The sequence below is a fragment of the Schistocerca nitens genome, chromosome 3 (assembly GCF_023898315.1).
Source record: "Schistocerca nitens isolate TAMUIC-IGC-003100 chromosome 3, iqSchNite1.1, whole genome shotgun sequence".
NCBI lineage: Eukaryota > Metazoa > Arthropoda > Insecta > Orthoptera > Acrididae > Schistocerca > Schistocerca nitens.
Window position 1 is genome coordinate 867,309,000 of NC_064616.1, and position 14,503 is coordinate 867,323,502.

Below are 14,503 nucleotides of genomic sequence, written 5' to 3' on the forward strand. Positions count from 1 at the left end.
CATTTGTGTAGGTGGGAAACGAGGATTGTCATGCTTTGGCTATCCACATTCAACTACTTCTCAAAGTCACCCAAAAGTTGTACTCTCTCCATGCTAAGCTATTAACTTTATCTTGAAGTACTAAACTTTGTCATATTCTGCTGATAGTGCTGACTTAACAAATTGCACAGTGACAGCTATATGACACTTAGACCTCCCATGCATTGACATGTTACAACGGCTACACCCAAAGTCTGCAAAAACGTTTCTCGCCCATGACGTGTAGGTTACCCTACAAAGCTGTTCAATAAGTCGGGCTGATACTATTCCAATGCAATATACCTGTCGTGCCGATACTACTGCCACAATACACCTGTCTTGCAGGGCAGCATTCACGCCGTGGCCTGAAGCACTGTTCCTTGCATTTGATGTGAAGGCAGCGCTCTAAAGCTGGTCCATAAGACAGGGCGATACTATTCCCACACAACATGCCTGTCATGCAAGGCAACCTAAATACAAGCTGCTGGAAAAAGATGTTTTTGCCCATATGTTATAAACCCTCACTGCTGATACTCATGAAGTTTGCTGTTTTTGTGCCAAATGTTGTTGAAATCGATACAGGGGTTTGGGAGGAGATCCTAAACATACATATAAATGTACAGACATACATACACTCTATATGTATATGTAGATTAAGCAGAAGATGTTTCCCCATGAACCATATATGTTCTGATAACACTATACGTCTGAAGTAAATTTGTGATGCTTGTCTTCTGTTTGCCCTGCTTCAGAGTCTCGTAGGTCCAATATTACTTACTATAGCCACCACCATAGCGGTATCAGACGCAATGACAGCTATACTACTAAATGTGCGCCTAACACATAATCAGAAATTACGCTCCTGGGAAGAGGTTGACTATGGTTATCTGTTGGACGAAACTGTGGAAATCGTTATCAGAAACCCTATCTCTCAGACTTTTCTTTTCATGAATATCTGTGTACGAATTGATAATAGCCAGTTTTGCAAGTTCTTTACATACATCCCTTTACTCAAGACTGTTTCATGAAAACTACATAATCATTCTTCCAGGGACTTACATTTAAGTTCCCCCTAGCGCTTCTCCTACAATTTTGTATGGGGCCCTATCGACCTATTAAGATCCTAGCAGCAGGTGTCTGAATTCCATGTCTGTTGTCATAGATTCTTGTTATAGGCTCTAAACACTGGAGTAAAATTCCCGAATTCGTGGCACTAGTGTCTTGTGTGCCATTTATGTAAAATGCTTCAAGTAGGTTGCTTTGAGAATGTCTCAAACTCCGTCGGTACACTGCACACAAAGTGTCAGTTGCATTTGAATGTTTCAGACCATGCCATAAGTTTTTTTCCGCCTTGTGTAGTGTTCATCCACTCAATATTCTACTCTACTAACATCTACGAAAATTGTGTTTAGTATTAATAGCGTTTATCATTCCAAATTGACCCGTGGTCTAGGAACAGCATCTTTGACTAGCAATCAAAAACATCTTCGGTCCTGGGTTTGAACGTAGCTGTTACCTTCCAGTATAAGAAATCACTCTCGTTCTGTCAACGGCCATATTAAAGAGGACAGAAGAGCAGATAGAGGTTCATGGTACTCTCTTGCCCTTGGTGTTGGACACTGCCCCTGAAAGATGGATGAATCAGCAATGATCAACGGCCTGAGGATTTAGAACGCAATGGAGACCACTGCATTAAAGACATATAAGGTATATCCATGAGACACGTAGCCTGTAATTGAAAAAAAAAGTGTCATGATGGTCTCTTCATTTGCAAGAGATTCTGGATTAGTTCCCCATTGGGATCTCTGGGAGAGAACTGCCAAGGAGGAGGCGCCCATGAGAAAAAGCTAGAATAATGAACAATCAACAAAGGGGTAATATTCTGCAGGTTGGGGCATGGAATTTCAGAAGCGCGAATGTGCTAGGGAAGGTATAAAATCAGGAATGAGCAATGTTAAGTGTCAGTCTAGATGTAATCAGGGTCAGTGAAATGAAATCAAAAGAAGACAGGAATTTCTAGTCTACCAAATATAGGGTAGTATCAACAAAAGCAGAACATGGTATAACAGGAGTAGGATTTGTTATGAACTGGATGGTAGGGCAGAGAGTGAGGTAATGTGAACAGTTCAGTGATAGGGTTGTTCTCATCAGAATCGTCACCAAATCTATGCTGACAACAACAGTTCAGGTATACATACTGATGTCACAAGCGGAAGGTGAAGAGGTAGAGGAAGTATATGAGGATGCTGAACAGGTAATTCAGTACATCAAATGGCTCTGAGCACTATGGGACTTAACATCTGAGGTCATCAGTCCCCTAGAACTTAGAACTACTTAAACCTAACTAACCTAAGGACATCACACACATCCATGCCCAAGGCAGGATTCGAACCTGCGACCGTAGCGGTCGCGCGGTTCCAGACTGAAGCGCCTAGAACCGGTCAGCCACACCTGCCGGCAATTCAGTACATCAAGGAATCTAATAATCATGGAGGGACTGGAATGCAGTTGTAGGGGAGGAGTAGAAAAAAGGCTTATGGGAGAAAGTGGAGTGGGTAGGAAGACTGAGAGAGGAAACAGACTGATGGCGTTCTGCAATGCATTTCATGTAGTAATAGCGAGTACTTTGTTCAAGAATTGCAAGAGGACGAGGTCCATGTGGAAAATGCCTAGAGGCATGAGAAAATTCCATCTCGATTACACCAAGGTCGGACATAGTCCAAAATGAGGTACCTGATTGTAAGTCATAAGTAAGTAGTCTGAGCCAGTTTGGGTGTGCTCTAAATTGTTGCCAGATTTTTGATGATGATGTTGATGATATCATCAATGACATCACACACCAGATCCCCCTTCCCCCAACCCGTCTGACATAGACCAGCTGTCCTATGTATAAATCAGCAGGAAATTCAAAAATTGGTGGGAAATTCAAAAACTGGTGGTATATTCAAAAATAGCCCAATTTTCCTAGTGGGCTTTCCCTCATTCCTATCACATCACTGTGGAATCAGGGCTAGTAACAATAATTTCGTGTGGTTCATTGACCTCATGCAAGTCTTTCCACTGGCTACTGCTTTGGCGACATGTGTGTCCCTAACCTACCCCAGTTATCCAACCAGGGAAAGGGGACCTACAGTTTAACGTGGATTCCGAACTAAGTGTCGTTTCTGGCAGCTCAAAGAATAAATTGACAGGAAATTAGGAAAATTCAAAATTGTTCATGCTCATGCTGGTGAAACTAGGTCACTTGCGCTAAGCGTAGAATGCTAAGCATAGAATGGTAAACATACAATCCCATAGGATACTGATGCAGCTCTATGATGCCAGAACCGAGATGCCATGACAAAGGGAAGGAACTAGTCTGAAGACCTACTTAATATGCCCCCCTCCTCCAGTTAATATTTACTGTGACCTGTATAGCTATTTTTGTAACAGTCAGATCACTTACAGAATTACTCACGCCGCCCCCCCTCCTACCCTCCATACACACACATGCTGCTTCTCCTAACTTCAATTCCTCCAAGTTTGGACCTTACCACTTGTGCTATGTTTCTGTCTTTAACACCTCATCAGGGAGCAAGGATGGGCCACAGTCTCTGGACGTGCTGTCCTCACACCACTGCCACCACCACCGCCCCCACCGCCACTGTTCTGTGGGCGCTGGAACCGCCAACCATGGGTGAACAGTCACAGGGCTGTGCCGTAGCTGCCCTGGGCCCTGTAACCAATGCTGCCGACTCACCACGCTGTTGGCTTGAGTACAGAGCTACACTAAGTGTATCTGATGTTTAAATGTAGGTGTTCACATTTCAACAGTTTTAACGTAGTGTAAATGCACCCCTCCTTACACAATACAGATGTGTCTGTGTATTGAACATTTTATATAGATGTTTGTGTCCACCTACAGTTAAAAGAACTGAAGTGTAAATGCATCAGTTCATGCAGAAAAAGTCATATGCAATGCAGATGTAATTGCATTTTGTAAACAATTTTATGTATATTATATATGACAAGGTAGAGTGAAAGAAAACAAATTATTATAGGTTAACAAACTAGATTTATTTGTTTATCAAAATAGATAGCAGATAATATGATTTCTTACTAAAAAATATATTCCACATCTTGACCTAGTACATTTTCGCATAATGTAGATACACTGAAGCGCCAAAGAAACTGGTACAGGCATGTTATTCAAATACAGAGATATGTAAACAGGCAGAATACGGCGCTGCTGTCGGCAACGCCTATATAAGATAACAAGTGTCCGGCGCAGTTGTTAAATCGGTTACTGCTCCTACAATTGCAGGTTATCAAGATTTAAGTGAGTGTGAACGTGGTTTTATAGGCGGCACACGAGCGATGGGACACAGCATATCCAAGGTAGCGGTGAAGTGGAGATTTTCCCGTACGACCATTTCACGAGTGCACCGTGAACACCAGGAATCCGGTAAAACATCAAATCTCGACATCGCTGCGGCAGGAAAAAGATCCTGCAAGAACGGGACCAACGTCGACTGAAGAGAATCACGTGACAGAAGTGCAGCCCTTCCGCAAATTGGTGCAAATTTCAGTGCTGGGCCATCAACAAGTGTCAGCATGCGAACCATTCAACGAAACTTCATCGATATGGGCTTTCGGAGCTGAAGGCCCACTCATGTACCTTTGATGACTGCGCGACACAAAGCTTTACGCCTCGTTTGGGTCCATCGATACCGACACTGAACTGTTGATGACTGGAAACATGTTGCCTGGTTGGACAAGTCTCGTTTCGAATGGCATCGAGCCGATGGACGTGTACAGGTATGGGAGACAACCTCATGAATCAATGGTTCCTGCATGTCAGCAGTGTCAGCAGAGGACTGTTCAAGGTGGTGGAGGCTCTGTAATGGTGTAGAGCGTGTGCAGTTGGAGTAATATGGGACCCCTGGTACGTCTAGATACGACTCTGACAGGTGACACGTATGTAAGCATCCTGTCTGTTCACCTGCATTCATTCATGTCCATTGTGCATTCAAATAGACTTGGGCAATTCCAGCAGGACTATGCGACACCCCACACGTCCAAAATTGCTACAGAGTGGTTCCAGGAACACTCTTCTGAGTTGAAACACTTCCACTGGCCACAAAACTCCCCAGAAATGAACATTATTGAGCGTATCTGGGATGCCTTGCAATGTGCTGCTCTCCACCCCCTCGTGCTGTTACGGATTTATTGAGAGCCCTGCAGGATTCATGGTGTTAATTCCCTGCAGCACTGCTTCAAACATTAGTCGAGTCTATGCCATGTCGTGCTGAGGCACTTCTGTGTGCTTACAGTAGCAGCAGTTGTACCAGTTTCTTTGGGTCTTCTGTGTATATGTGTCAACACTAAAAAGCAATATGTATCAGATGCTGTATTCTTGCTTAACCTATTTGTTTCCAACAAATAAATACAATGTACAAAAAGTTTATACATACATTATTTACAGTATCTAATTCAGAACATACATACAAAATAGGTCTCACAGCTTATGTTTTCCTCTACAGTTTATACACCTTTATTTTTCTACAACGTGGAATGCTCATAACCAATAACTGATCGCTTATACTTATTTCTTCCAGGAGCCTGAAGTAGTCATAGTACAGTTTAGAAACAGCTGGACTTAGATATTTTAAATACACTTGACAAGGAACGTACAGGGTCTAGTCACATTAATGTGACCACTGCCTTAGTCCGACATCAGCACGCAATAACAACTCACAGATAGCAGGTGGCAGCACTAACAGTGGAGGGTACATAAAGTGTGTCTGGGGGACACGGGTAACAGGGCAGTCACTGTTGTAACATGGAAATGGAGAGATTTATCTGATGTCCAAAGGGGTATGATCATTGGCTTGCAGGCCAAGGATGAAATCATTTCCGAAATGGTTAAGTTGGTAAACAGGTCGCATGTTGTACTGTGGTTGAAGCATACTGTGCATAGAAAAACGGCGTTAACCAAAACTGGCCCTGAGGCAACTGTGGTACGTCATGGGACATAGAAGACAGGGGTGAACGAAGGCTCTGGAGATATGTACGGGCCAATAGATGTGCAACAGTTGAGCAACTGACCACCCAGATCAGACAAGGGGCTACCAACAGCATCCTCAATGACAGTTCAGTGAATATTGTTGCATATGGTCCTTTGCAGGAGGTGCCCGCTCGTCCCACGCATCCCCCGATCGGACTACGGCTGTGACTGCCCAGGATACTGCCCACATTGAGGCTGACCCCTCACCCGTGGTAGAGTGGGAGGTCGTCTCGAGGTGTGGCAGGTGGTGAAAGACATTCCAGAGGGCTGAACGGAAGGCCTCTCCAGTTTGTCTGACGAACCGGTTTCAGGCTCTGTCTCCGGCTGATACTGATCTTCGGCCGGACATGGCTGCTTGTCCTGTTCCAGAGGTTGACCCTCAGTCTGCAAGATCTGGGCGGTCGCAGAGGGTGGGCTTACTGGTAGTTGGGAGCTCCAACGTCAGGCGCATAAAGGGGCCCCATAGGGATATGGCTGCAAGGGAGGGGAAGAAAACCAATGTGCACTCCGTGTGCATACCGGGGGGGAGGAGTCATTCCAGGTGTGGAAAGGGTCTTTCCGGATGCCATGAAGGATACAGGGTGCACCCATTTGCGGGTGGTCGCTCATGTCAGCAACAATGATGTGTGTCGCTATGGATTGGAGGAAATCCTCTCTGGCTTCCGGCGGCTATCTGATTTGGTGAAGACTGCCAGTCTCGCTAGTGGGATGAAAGCCGAGCTCACCATCTCCAGCATCGTCGACAGGACTGACTGCGGACCTTTGGTACAGAGCCGTGTGGAGGGTCTGAATCAGAGGCTGGGACGGTTCTGCGACCGCAGGGCAAGAGCCTCAAAGGGTGCGGGGCAAAGTCAGGACATGCAGGGACCAAGCAGCAATCGGTATTGTCATTGTAAACTGTCGAAGCTGCGTTGGTAAAGTACCGGAACTTCAAGCGCTGATAGAAAGCACTGAAGCTGAAATCGTTATAGGTACGGAAAGCTGGCTGAAGCCAGAAATAAATTCTGCCGAAATTTTTTACAAAGGCACAGTGTTTAGAAAGGATAGACTGCATGCAACCGGTGGTGGCGTGTTTGTCGCTGTTAGTAGTAGTTTATCCTGTAGTGAAACAGAAGTGAACAGTTCCTGTGAATTATTATGGGTGGAGGTTATACTCAACTACCGAGCTAGGTTAATAATTGGCTCCTTTTACCGACCTCCCGACTCAGCAGCATCGGTGGCAGAACAACTAAGAGAAAATCTGGAATACATTTCACATACATTTTCTCAGCATGTTATAGTCTTAGGTGGAGATTTCAATTTACCAGATATAGATTAGGACACTCAGGGACAGAGCATCGAGTGCACTATCCGAAAATTACCTCGAGCAATTAAACAGAGAACCGACTCGTGGAGATAACATGTTGGACCTACTGATAACAAACAGACCCGAACTTTTCGACTCTGTAAGCGCAGAACAGGGAATCAGTGATCATAAGGCAGTTGCAGCATCCCTGAATATGGAAGTAAACAGGAGTACAAAAAAAAAGGGAGGAAGGTTTATCTGTTTAGCAAGAGTAATAGGAGGCAGATTTCAGACCACCTAACAGATCAAAACGAAAATTTCTGTTCCGACACTGACAATGTTGAGTGTTTATGGAAAAAGTTCAAGGCAATCGTAAAATGCGTTTTAGACAGGTACGTGCCGAGTAAAACTGTGAGGGACGGGAAAACTCACCGTGGTTCAACAACAAAGTTAGGAAACTACTGCGAAAGCAAAGAGAGCTGCACTGCAAGTTTAAAGGCAGCCAAAACCTCTCAGACAAACAGAAGCTAAACGATGTCAAAGTTAGCGTAAGGAGGGCTATGCGTGAAGCGTTCAGTGAATTCTAAAGTAAAATTCTATGTACCGACTTGACAGAAAATCTTAGGAAGTTCTGGTCTTACGTTAAATCAGTAAGTGGATCGAAACAGCATATCCAGACACTCTGGGATGATGATGGCATTGAAACAGAGGATGAGACGCGTAAAACTGAAATACTAAACACCTTTTTCCAAAGCTGTTTCACAGAGGAAGACCGCACTGCAGTTCCTTCTCTAAATCCTCGCACGAACGAAAAAATGGCTGACATCGAAATAAGTGTCCAAGGAATAGAAAAGCAACTGGAATCACTCAACAGAGGAAAGTCCACTGGACCTGACGGGATACCAATTCGATTCTAAACAGAGTACGCGAAAGAACTTGCCCCGCTTCTAACAGCCATGTACCGCAAGTCTCTAGAGGAACGGAAGGTTCCAAATGATTGGAAAAGAGCACAGGTAGTCCCAGTTTTCAAGAAGGGTCGTCGAGCAGATGCGCAAAACTATAGGCCTATATCTCTGACATTGATCTGTTGTAGAATTTTAGAACATGTTTTTTGCTCGCGTATCACGTCATTTCTGGAAACACAGAATCTACTCTGTAGGAATCAACATGGATTACGGAAACAGCGATCGTGTGAGACCCAACTCGCTTTATTTGTTCGTGAGACCCAGAAAATATTAGATACAGGCTCCCAGGTAGATGCCATTTTCCTTGACTTCCGGAAGGCGTTCGATACAGTTCCACACTGTCGCCTGATAAACAAAGTAAGAGCCTACGGAATATCAGACCAGCTTTGCGGCTGGATTGAAGAGTTTTTAGCAGACAGAACACAGCATGTTGTTCTCAATGGAGAGACGTCCACAGGCGTTAAAGTAACCTCTGGCGTGCCACAGGGGAGTGTTATGGGACTATTGCTTTTCACAATATATATAAATTACCTAGTAGATAGTGTCGGAAGTTCTATGCGGCTTTTCACGGATGATGCTGTAGTATACAGAGAAGTTACAGCATTAGAAAATTGCAGCGAAATGCAGGAAGATCTGCAGCGGAAAGGCACTTGGTGCAGGGAGTGGCAACTGACCCTTAACATAGACAAATGCAATTTATTGAGAATACATAGAAAGAAAGGTCCTTTATTGTATGATTATATGTTAGCGGAACAAACACTGGTAGCAGTTACTTCTGTAAAATATCTGGGAGTATGCGTGCGGAACGATTTGAAGTGGAATGATGGTATAAAATTAATTGTTGCTAAGGCGGGTGCCAGGTTGGTTCAAATGGTTCAAATGGCTCTGAGCACTATGGGACTCAACTGCTGAGGTCATTAGTCCCCTAGAACTTAGAACTAGTTAAACCTAACTAACCTAAGGACATCACAAACATCCATGCCCGAGGCAGGATTCGAACCTGCGACCGTAGCGGTCTTGCGGTTCCAGACTGCAGCGCCTTTAACCGCACGGCCACTTCGACCGGCCGCCAGGTTGAGATTCATTGGGAGAGTCCTTAGAAAATGTAGTTCATCAACAAAGGAGGTGGCTTACAAAACACTTGTTCGACCTATACTTGAGTATTGCTCATCAGTGTAGGATCCGTGCCAGGTCGGGTTGACAGAGGAGATAGAGAAGATCCAAAGAAGAGCGGCGCGTTTCGTCACAGGGTTATTTGGTAATCGTGATAGTGTTACGGAGATGTTTAGTAAACTCAAGAGGCAGACTCTGCAAGAGAGGCGCTCTGCATCGCGGTGTAGCTTACTGTCCAGGTTTCGAGAGGGTGCGTTTCTGGATGAGGTATCGAATATATTGCTTCCCCATACTTATACCTCCCGAGGAGATCACGAATGTAAAATTAGAGAGATTCGAGCGCGCACGGAGGCTTTCCGGCAGTCGTTCTTCCCGCGAACCATACGCGACCGGACCAGGAAAGGGAGGTAATGACAGTGGCACGTAAAGTGCCCTCCGCCACACAACGTTGGGTGGCTTGCGAAGTATAAATGTAGATGTAGAGTAGATGTAGCCCAGAGCATAGGCCACCTGTCCTGATGACCAGTACCTGGAGTCCCGGTGCCCGAGAGGCACTTACTCATTGGCTTGCGCAGAGATGTGAGAGCTCGGGCATCGACTTTGCGATCCCTGCATCCCTGCGTGGTCAGGGAGGTACCACTGTAGAGGTACCTACAACCCCCCCCCCCTCCCCCAGACTGGCTACCGTGCTGAATATTGGGTAGTCAAACACGAATATGTAGACATAATAATTTAAGCGAAAAATATGTAAAGTAGGGGAGCAAAGTGGGAAAAGCACAACTAACGTCCTACGAGTGTTAGTTGTGAACAGGGAATCTTTCCGAGAGGAAACATACACTACGTGATCAAAAGTATCCGCCGGACACCCCCAAAACATACGTTTTTCATATTAGGTGCATTTTGCTGCCACCTACTGCCAGATACTCCATATCAGCGATACCAGTAGTCGTTAGACATCGTGAGAGGGCAGAATGGGGCGCTCAGCAGAACTCAAGGACTTCGAACGTGGTCAGGTGATTGGGTGTCACTTGTGTCATACGTCTGTACGCGACATTTCCACACTCCGAAACATCCCTAGGTCCACTGTTTCCGGTGTGATAGTGAAATGGAAACGTGAAAGGACACGTACAGCACAAAAGCGTACAGGTCGACCTTTTTTGTTGACTGACAGAGACCGCCGACTGTTGAAGAAGGACGTAATCTATCCAGATCATCACACAGGAATTCCAAACTGCATCAGGATCCACTGCAGGTACTATGAGAGTTAGGCGGGAGGTGAGAAAACTTGGATTTCGTGGTCGGGCGGCTGCTCATAAGCCACACATCACGCCGGTAAATGCCAAACGACGCCTCGCTTGGTGTAAGGAACGTACATTGGACAATTGAACAGTGCAAAACGTTGTGTGGAGTGACGAATGACGGTACACAATGTGGCGATCTGATGGCAAGGTGTGGGTATGGGGAAGGCCCGGTAAACGTCAGCTGCCAGCGTGTGTAGTGCCAACAGTAAAATCCGGAGGCGGTGGTGTTATGGTGTGGTCGTGTTTTTCATGGAAGGGGCTTGGTTTCCTTGTTGTTTTGCGTGGCACTATCATAGCACAGACCTACATTGATGTTTTAAGCACGTTCTTGGATGGGGACTGCATCTTTCAACACGATCGAGCATCTGCTCATCATGCTCGGCCTTTGGCGGATGGTTACATGACACTAACATTCCTGTAATGAACTGGCCTGCTCAGAGTCCTGACCTGAATCCTATAGAACATCTTTGGGATGTTTTGGAACGCCGACTTCGTGCCAGGCCTCACCGACCGACATCGTTACCTCTCGTCAATGCAGCACTCCGTGAAGAATGGGCTGCCATTTCCCAGGAAACCCCTGCGAGAGTGGAAGCTGTCATCAAGGCTAAGGGTGGGCCAACACCATATCGAATTCCAGCATTACGGTTGGCGGGTGCCACGAACTTGTAAGTCATTTTTAGCCAGGTGTCCGGATACTTTTGATCACATAGTGTAGGAGCAAAGGTACGGTCAAAGAATAAAACTGCAGCACAGGACAGGAAAAAGCACCGCAATGACCTGGAGCCTCAAGCTCGCTAAGCATATATTCATAGAAGAGTTCTGAGGCCTCACGTGATGAAAAGGAGGGGGAGGGCATAAACCGGGTTGCACATAGACAGTGATATCAATAAACTTTTGAATATTAATCGATTACAGAATCGATAGCGTTCATACCACTCGCCATTTATATCTGCACTCACCTTATAACTACATACCTGATCTAAGCGAAAAGAGTGACGGAAACTCGGCTGCATAATAGTAAAGTTAATCATATTCGAAGTCCAGTTATCCATGGAAGAGCAGATGGAACGACGTTACAACCCTTTTGGGTGTGGTAGAAGATACTTTGAGTACCACTATCAGCTCGCCTATCTCTTCCTTCTTCTATTTCATTCCAAATATTGTGTGGGAAGAAGTATTGTCATGCATGAGCTCCAATTTCTCTGATTTGTCCACCGCGTTCATTTTGATAGATGTATGTGGAGTAATGATATGTTGCCTGTGCCTGGTTTTCCGTACAAATACTTTTTTGCTGTCGTTCTCTTTAATTTGTTCCAAATACAAACTCATATGTGCATTACGGATGTTCCATTTTCAGTCCCCACCTGTTTACGTCCAATACCTTAAATTTATTCAAATTGGGGTTCAACTGCCAGTTCCTGCCTCAAATGCCGATTATCTACAGGTCATCATGCACATCAAACGGCACTTAACGACACACACACACACACACACACACACACACACATTGCCATGGTCTTCAGTCCAAAGACTGGTTTCATGCAGTTCTCCATGCAGTTCTCCATCCTGCTCCATCCTGTGCAAGCCTCTTCATCTCCCAGTAACTACTGCAACCTACATCCTTCTGAATCTGCTTTCTGTATTCACCTCTTGGTCTCCCTCTACGATTTTTACCCTCCACGCTCCCGTCCAGTACTAAACTGGTGATCCCTTGATGCCTCAGAGTGTGTCCTACCAACCGATCACTTCCTCTAGTCAAGCTGTGCCACAAATTTCTTTTCTACCCAGTTCTATTCTGTAGCTCCTCAATAATTACATGGTCTGTCCATCTAATCTTCAGCATTTTCCTGTAGCACCACATTTCAAGAGCTTCTTTTCTCTTCTTGTCTAAACTGTTTATCGTCCATATTTCACTTCCCTAGAAGGCTACACTCCACACAAATACTTTCAGAAAATATTTCTTAACACTTAAATCTATATTCGATGTTAACAAATTTCTCTTCTTCAGAAACGCTTTCCTTGCCATTGCCAGCCAACATTTTATATCCTCTCTACTTCGACTATCATCAATTATTTTGCTGCCCAAGTAGCCAAACTCATCTACTACTTTAATGTGTCTCATTTCCTAGTCTGATTCCCTCAGCATCGCCTGATTTAATTCGACTACATTCCATTATCCTCGTTTTGCTTGCCGACCGTGGTGGCCGAGCGGTTCTAGGCGCTTCAGTCCGAAACCGCGCGATTGCTACGGTCGCAGGTTCGAATCCTGCCTCGGGCATGGATGTCCTTAGGTTAGCTAGGTTTAAGTAGTTCTAAGTTCTAGGGGACTGATGATCTCAGATGTTAAGTCCCATAGTGCTCAGAGCCATTTGAACCATTTTTTCGTTTTGCTTTTGTTGATTTTCATTTTAAAGCATCTATTCAAAACACTCTCCATTCCGTTCAACTACTCTTCCAAGTCCTTAGCTGCCTCTGACAGAATTACAACGTCGTCAGCAAACTTCAAAGTTTTTATTTCTTCACCCTAGATTTTAATTCCTACTTCAGATTTTTCTTTTGTTTCCTCTAGTGCTTACTCTATACACAGATTGAATAACATTGGGGACAGGCTATAACCCTGTCTCACTCCCTTCTCAATCACTGCTTCCCTTTCATGCTCCTCAACTCTTATAACTGCCATCTGGTTACTGTACAAATTGTAAATAGTCTTTTGTTCCCTGTATTTGACCCCAACCACATTTAGAATTTGAAATACAGTATTTCAGTCAACATTGACAAAAGTTTTCTCTAAGTCTATAAATGCTATGAACGTACATTTGCCTTTCCTTAACCTATCCTCCATGAGAAGTCGTAGGGTCAGTATTTTCTCGCGCGTTCCCAGATTTCTCTGGAATCCAAACTGATCCTCCCCGAGGTCGGCCTCTAGCAGTTTTTCCAGTCTTCTGTAAAGGATTCGTGTTAGTATGACTTATTAACCTGATAGTTCGGCAATTTTCACACCTGTCAGCACCGGCTTTCTTTGAAACTGGAATTATTGTATTCTTCTTCTTGAAGTCTGCAGGTATTTCGCCTGCCTCATACATCTTGCTCACCAGATGGAAGAGTTTTGTCATGGTTGGCTCTCCTAAGGCTATCAGTAGCTCTAACGAAATGTTGTCTACTCCCGGTGCCTTATTTGGACTCTGATCTTTCAGTGCACTGTCAAATTCTTCAAGCAGTATCATGTGTCCCATCCCATCTTGCTCTATGTCCTCTTCCATTTCCATTATATTGCAATCAAGTGCATCTCCCTTGTATAGACTCTCTATATACTCCTTCCACCTTTCTGCTTTCCTTCTTTGCTTAGGACTGGTTTTTCATCTGAGCTTTTGATACCCATAGAGGTGGTACTCTTTTCTACAAAGGTCTCTTTAATTTTCCTCTAGGCGGCATCTATCTGATCTATAGTGATATATGCTTCTACATTCCTACGTTTGTTCTCCAGCCATTCCTGTTTAGCCAATTTGTACTTCCTATCGTTCTCATTTTTGAGACGTTTGTGTTCCCTTTCGCCTCCTACATTCACTGCATTTTTATATTTTCTCCTTTCATCAATTAAATTTATTCTACTGTACTCCTTTCCTCTGTTCTTGTCACTCGATCCCGAATACTCCCTCGAAACTCTCTACAAACTGTGGTTCATTCAGTTGATCCAGGTCCCATCTCCTTAAATCCCTACCTTTTTGCAGTTTCTTCTATTTTAATCTACAATTCATAACCAATAAATTGTGGCCAG

At 44.6% G+C, this 14,503-nt stretch overlaps 1 protein-coding gene across 1 annotated transcript in view; it reads right to left on the reverse strand.

The window, feature by feature from the left end:
• Positions 1-3,626: 3,626 nt before the first annotated feature.
• The window catches only part of LOC126249455 (lipase 1-like), a 135,886-nt gene continuing 125,009 nt past the window's right edge, over positions 3,627-14,503 (reverse strand). The window contains exon 6 of the mRNA XM_049951108.1: positions 3,627-3,796. Within this exon, the coding sequence (XP_049807065.1) occupies positions 3,627-3,796 (170 nt within the window). The remainder of the gene's footprint in view (positions 3,797-14,503) is intronic.